At 43.0% G+C, this 6763-nt stretch overlaps 1 protein-coding gene across 7 annotated transcripts in view; it reads left to right on the top strand.

The window, feature by feature from the left end:
- Fat3 (FAT atypical cadherin 3) overlaps positions 1–6763 on the top strand; it is a 603560-nt gene that overhangs the window by 558762 nt on the left and 38035 nt on the right. For all 7 annotated transcript variants that reach the window (XM_021205908.2, XM_029542742.1, XM_029542740.1 and 4 more), the window contains one exon: positions 4647–4781. In XM_021205908.2, coding sequence (XP_021061567.2) covers positions 4647–4781 — 135 coding nt within the window. The remainder of the gene's footprint in view (positions 1–4646; positions 4782–6763) is intronic.

Below are 6763 nucleotides of genomic sequence, written 5' to 3'. Positions count from 1 at the left end.
GGAGGAGGAGGAGGAGAAAGAAGAGGAGGTGGTAGAAATATGTCTGAGGTGGAAAAGGCAGGGGACTGTATGTGAGGTAGGAAATGTTAAAGGACTGTGCATGACATAGAGAAGGTACAGTGTGCCTGAGTATACATGGTAGAGGCTGTATTTGATGTGGAGAATGTGAGGGGGCTGTGTCTAAAGTAGACAAGGTGAGGGAGGGGCTCTACCTGAGGTGGAGAAAGTGGGGATCATGCCTGAGACCTTGAAGGAGAGAGGCTTTGCCTAAAGTGGAGGTGAGGGATTGTGAGTGAAGCAGAAAGGGTCCTGGAGGACTCTACCTGAAGTGAAAAAAAAATGGCTTTGGATCAGAGTTGGAGGCAAGGGACTGTACACAGGGTGGAGGATACAGAGCTTTGCCTGTAGTACACAAGGCAGGAGGCTCTACTTAGAGTGGGGACAAAAGCACAGACACAGCTACATGAATCCTGTGAGCCCAAAGAGTAAAAGGCTCCAGGTCTTTTTTTTACACCTCCAATACATATGGCATTTCATATCATCTCTCTGCTTACAAATCTGACTCAAATCAGGGAGCAGGTAGAAAGATCGGGTCCCTGCCATCCTGACAGGTTGTGTTAGCCTCACCAGTTATACAGCCTGGTTCCAAGTTCTCCTTACAACTCTTTCCTCAGGCACTGGCCCACTCACTTTTCTCAACACTGTGAGGAATCTTTGTCCTGATTCTCTGAAAGGCGGTCACGATCCAGAAAAGCTAAGCAATGTGTTCAAGCCACGGAGTAAATACATTAAGTAACTAGCCAGGTCTGCAGCTTGCCAATAGGATCTGGTCACTTTCCTGTCACACTCCCTCAGGGGACCTGGAAACAGGGAAAGGAGCTTATTCTTCTGCCTCTGGTTGTGACACAGGCTACTGCTGCCTGGCCTTGCACTGCCATGTGACAAATGTGCTCATTTGACTTAATAGAGAGGGGGCCCTTCATGCTCCCTTCATACTGACAGATGACTGGAGATGCAGAGCCTGCAGGTCTACAGGTCTCCACTCCCCGAGCTGTCACGGAGCACGGCACAAGTTCATTAAACCCAGATTATTTAATGATAGTTAATAAGATAAACTTCCTCCCAGAAGCCAACAGGAGTTGACACTGTCATCTCTTAACTGGTACTCAGGAGCTGATGAGGCACTTTCTGCCACCAGAGAGTGGGTCTTTAAGGCTCTTAACAATAATAGGTGTGCACAGTTGCCTGAGATGGAGTCTTATAAACATGGGATTTCTCAAATCAGGTTAACCCCTCAGCACCCACACAAGGCAGTACGGCTTCTATGTACCTAGAAAACTTTAGGTCTCTGATGAAAAGAACATTTATCCCTAAAGTATTCCCTGGGCTTCATACCTGGGTCCGTCAGAGGCCCAGGAGCACATGGCTTAATTCAGGCTCAACATCTGAAGCCATGCCCTGCAGACAATATAGGCTTCAGAAAGGTACCAATCCTTATGATACTTTGTAGAGAGCAAAGAGTCACTATACTGGATATGGAGACTCACCTGTCTGGAGGAAGCTGCTTCTCAATAATTTTACGTATTTACTTGGAATAAACTTGTCGGTCAAAGGTATGTACAAAATGCAGACTGGCTTTCAGGCTCAGGTTTGCTTTCTAGTTCTGTCAGCTGCAGGAGAGTGAGCCTGTGAGCTAAGCCCCCTGACAAGCAGTTGGATGAACTATTATTTATGGCTAAGCAGATCCCAAACTGGAGTAAAGGCAGAAGACTCCTGCAGCTATCCGAAGCAGCCAGTCACATTCCTTACCCATAAATGTCCCCGTCACAATAGAGAGGTTATAAGGAAGACTAATCCAAGTCACAAGCAGATAGAATGAAAGCACACACACGTTATTGTACACTGCATATTGTTACTCACTTTACAATTCACTTGCAATATTTATATTTCTGTTTTTCATACACACTCATACTGCGTTTTTCCTAGTGGGGACTGGATTTTAAATAATCATTAATTGGTAGCTGTGGCTTAATTATGTGCATTTCTGTATACTGTGACACAAAGCCACAAGAAGAAAAGGAGATGTGGACTTGAGATCCAACTGCTGGTTAAGTGAATCTGTGCTTTAACTCAAAGTCGGAGAGATCAAGTGACAAGTTCTGGGCTAATCATCGTGATGAGTGTGGTCACAAAATGCCCAGCATGAGCCCAACATGAATAAAATGCAGAAACCCCTCAGCGCTGAATTGTCTTGGAAATATAGTGAATAACTTTCATTATATGTACGCAAAAATGTTTAGTTTTATTTGATAAATATTATCACAATTTCTATGACAATAAATGTCATTACTGTCACACATCTACAGTTACCCAACCATCCTTTCTTCCTTGAAATGTAGCTTTTAAATTAAGATTTTGAGAATGTAGGATTCCTTAGCACTGTAGCAGTTATAAAAAAAATCAGGACAATGAATAACATCTCTAGTGGTGTGTCAAAGATGCAGTGACATATGGAGATGGGATCCCTCAGTGTACTGAAATAGAAAAATAAAAAGGATGACCAAGAGCAACAGATTTAGGTGCATAAACCACTGCATGTGGGTCCTCTTGGAAGTTACTGCTCGCCAGGTAAGCCAGAAACTATCTCTAACGATAAGAAGCTCTGTGGTATGTGCCTATTGCTAACTCCATGTAGTTTTTGCTTAGTTAGCTTCAGGTTCTTGTATTTTTCAGCATAATTTAACTATTGCTTAACATTAAGAACTACCCTAGATGAGTATAGGCCATCATTACCTGAGTCAAAGATGCTGAGATGCTCACACTCCGGCAGAGGCAGCTGTTGAGAACATAAGTTGGCTGTGAACAAAAGTTTAGTCATTCACAAAGCTGCACCATCAGCGTGGTTGGCTCATCCCTGTTACTCAGAGGGTGTCAGCCTTTCAGTCTGCAGCTAGAACATTCTCTTCCTAATGAATAAGTCTAACGTTCTCCCAGGACACAGAGCATCCCTTGCTTTCACATACCCATCAAAACAGTGACCTGATAAGTAATGTGTGTGCGTGTTTCATGTCTACGGATAGCATTTTCTGTCATCTTTGTGGACTTATTAGCTCACTGGTCTCAAGAACTTTATCAAATTAATATTTTTAATTCAACAAGTTATTATTTGTTGAATGAATGAATATGCTTGAAGTTATTTTAAAACTGTTCACCAGAGCTCCTTGAAGTGGCTTATGAGATGGAAACATTCTACCAATACTGAAAAATATGTGGAAAGCATAAAGCTTTAGCGTACACTAGATCTCAGGATGTGTTTTGGGAGGTTGGATCTTGTAGAATCACTAGTGGAGCTTGTTCTAAATATTCAGTTTACAATTCCTTCACTTCCAAGACTGAGAGCTGGACCAACGTCAAGAGTAACTTTGCAAATTGACTGTAGCTAATGGCACAGTGGGATTTATGAATCTTAAGTTTGCTAGTACTGGCAAGATGCTTCCTCTTCCAGATTATAGTTCAAAACACGTTTGTATGTAGTTAGCTCCACATACCTGCTTCCTCTCGATCAAAGAGATGGCTGTCGTTGAGACAGTCCTTAATGACCAGGAAAGGAATCATGGAGAAGACTGGGATCAAGGACCAGCTCCTGCCAGTGAAGGGAGAAGCTGCTATGCTATGCTCCTCATTTAAAGAAAAGGAGCGCACTCCAGTAAGAACGCTATCCCATTAAGGAAAGTACCACTTCGTTTGAAGCTTCATTTTAGTTGATTTGCTTTTTCAAGAGACTTTTGCCACTTAAACTCTTGCCCGGTTGAAAAGTTCCTAAATACATCTGAAATAGCCCAGGGCCCTTGACAAGCGTGCTGCTTGCAATGAGGACATACCTGTCGTCATCTGGTGCTGACCTAATTCACCTGAGTCCTAGTCTGTTTTAATCTTCTTCCAGGGATTCACTCCTAAGGGATTAAACTTTCATCTAAGCTTGAATCAAGCAAGTGAAATGGACTCCTGGCTCAGCCAAGGATAAGTCTGCCTTTTTTTTAAGTAGCTGGCAGGGACTCCTCATAGTTAATCAATAAAATCCCATGTGGCAGAAAGGATTAGGAAACAAAATGAGTTTTGCTTTCATTATTTAGAATGTACTCACTGCCTCTCTACCTGCCCTTCCACATCCCTTCCTCCTTCCCTCCCCCTCTCCCTGAAATCAACAGCTAACATCTCTTACATTCTGCCCTCAAGTTTTTCAGAGAGGTAATCGTCTACAGAAAATAGATACAACCACGGTGCTTATAAATGACCATTAGGATGTTGGGAACTTTCTTTAATACTGTCTGACAGAGTCTTGAAGTGATGATCTTTCTTCAGCTGAAAGAAAGCGTTGACACTTTTTGACCTAGTAGGATAAACTTTGGATTTTCCTTTCCTCTTATCCCACTCAGGCTGGCATTAATGGAATGTTGAGAGATACAGAGAGAAGTGATGGGCACTGACGCCTAGTGATGACAATCCCAATGCCCATGCTTCTGGGTGGTCCCTTTGTTGCCACTTGAGATCACATATAGCCCAGGCCTGGATGATTTCTTACGATCCATAAAACTGGTGGTGAATCTCTTTGTGTCCTGATCATGTTTCTTCTGCCTTTGTCACAGGAGGAGTGTGCCCCGGGTCCAACGATCCTTGTGTGGAAAAACCGTGTCCAGAGGACATGCAATGTGTGGGTTATGAGGCCAGCAGGAGACCATTTCTTTGCCAGTGTCCACCAGGGAAACTCGGAGAGTGCTCAGGTACAGAGTGGTACGGCAGGACAGGGTGGGGCTCCTACTTCCCAGGGAATTTTCCTTGAATGAATGTCCCTGACTAAACTTTTGTGGAAGACGTGTTTATGTGTACATAACACTTACCCTCAGAATGGAGCGTGACCAATGCTCACCCTCATGTTTAGTTGGGGCATGCCATAGCCAGTCCATGCTAAGGAGACATGAACACAGGACTCCTATGTAAAGTGGAGAGCATCTATCTCATGGGTCCAGAGTCATGTCTCACAGTAATGAGAGTGTGAAGTTATGGAAGACTGAGTGCTGCTGTATGGACAAAGCAGAGCCCACCCTGGGATTCATCAGACTGCATGAACCTGTGGCCAAAAAGGAAAATAAAAACCCAAGCAAAAAAAGGTAGATCTGAGCCAGTCTCATCAACTTTCCAGAGAATAAGACCAGCTTTGAACACCAAGTAAGCCAGCTCTTCCCTGGGAAGCTCTAACTAATGCCATGTTGCAGAAAGCTGAGCTGTTTGCCTCTGCATCTTAAAGAAGAAAAACAATCAATATTTACATCATTTTCATCCAAATAACCTTCTCCTTGTGGTCTTCATCTAATTTTAACATTTTTACTCAGTTCTTTGACTATCTTACCTTTTTCTCTAAAAGTGTCTTCTTCCATTTTCACCCCAGTAGGACCATCTTCTGTGATAAGATATATTTAACATCTAGGCACATTGATACCAATTTTGGAATCCAGGAAATAATTACTATCACTTGTAAGTCAGACCCAACAGCACGGCTGTGGGTGATGACAAGTGATGGAAGAGATGATAATCATAGTACCGATAGTGGCAATATGAGTTATCGTGCCTAATGGGGCAAGCACTTAGCTTCCCATGTGGTTCTAGTCCAGCTTTTGTGAGACATCCTATTATAAAAATGGGAATCAAACTCCATCATGGTCGATGCCCAGCATAGACCTGACCATGAAATGAAGGAGAAACCTGGTATCTTGAGCAAGTCACTAAGGCGACCCTACCCCAGCACACATGCCATGCACACAGCATCCCTTCCATCAATTTCTAAATGAAGAATGTTCTATTGCTGGTGACGATCACCCATTTGCTGTATCTTCATTCTCTCTGCTTTTCACTCTACAAAGCTGTTGACCCGATTGCTGCAGTGTAATATTGACAAAAATGCTAAGAAATAAGAAAGATGGTTAAATTAGAATCAGGCAAATTTAGAATCTGGTAAGATGGGTTAGGCTAGAGTCTAGGAAGGGGTAACTCCTCTCTGAGAAGCCCATAGCCATACTGTCTGGTGTGACTCATTTTCCTCTGAAAAACCCCTTTTCTCCTAACCCTCCAGCTTAAACCTATACTTTTCAGAGAAGAGAGAGGGAAAAAGTGACAGAGACCAAGACAAAAAGACACAGAAAGACAGAGACACAGAAACAGACATACAGACACAGACACACAGACTCAGACACACAGACATGGACACACAGACACAGACACAGACAGACACAGACACAGACACAGACACACAGATGGACACACAGACACAGACACAGACACAGACACAGACACAGACACAGACACAGAGAAGAGAGTCTGATAATGGAAGCCTCATAGTTAATGATTGACAATCGGTATTGTGACAGCTCAGTGCTTCCTTCCTTAACACCTAACACAAGTCGACTGTTTGGTGTTAGCATGCCTGAATAAATACACAAGTATTCATGACTTGACTGAGTTTTCCTTGTTTTATGGGACTGAAAATTATTCTTTTTATTTTTTTGTTTTTTACTATGAAGGATTGACTTAGGACCTCACGAAAGGCAAACACTCTACCATTTAGCTACAGCCTTTTCATTTTGAGAATAAGCCATCTAGGTTGACAATGAACTCACTCTATAGTCTAGGGAGACCTTGACTTGAGAGCCTCCTGCAGCAGCCTCTTGCTACTGGAATTGCTGGCACATTGCTGGTAGTTACTGGGATT

Source organism: Mus pahari, chromosome 10, assembly GCF_900095145.1.
Source record: "Mus pahari chromosome 10, PAHARI_EIJ_v1.1, whole genome shotgun sequence".
Taxonomy (NCBI): domain Eukaryota; kingdom Metazoa; phylum Chordata; class Mammalia; order Rodentia; family Muridae; genus Mus; species Mus pahari.
This window is presented reverse-complemented; position numbering and strand designations above follow the sequence as displayed.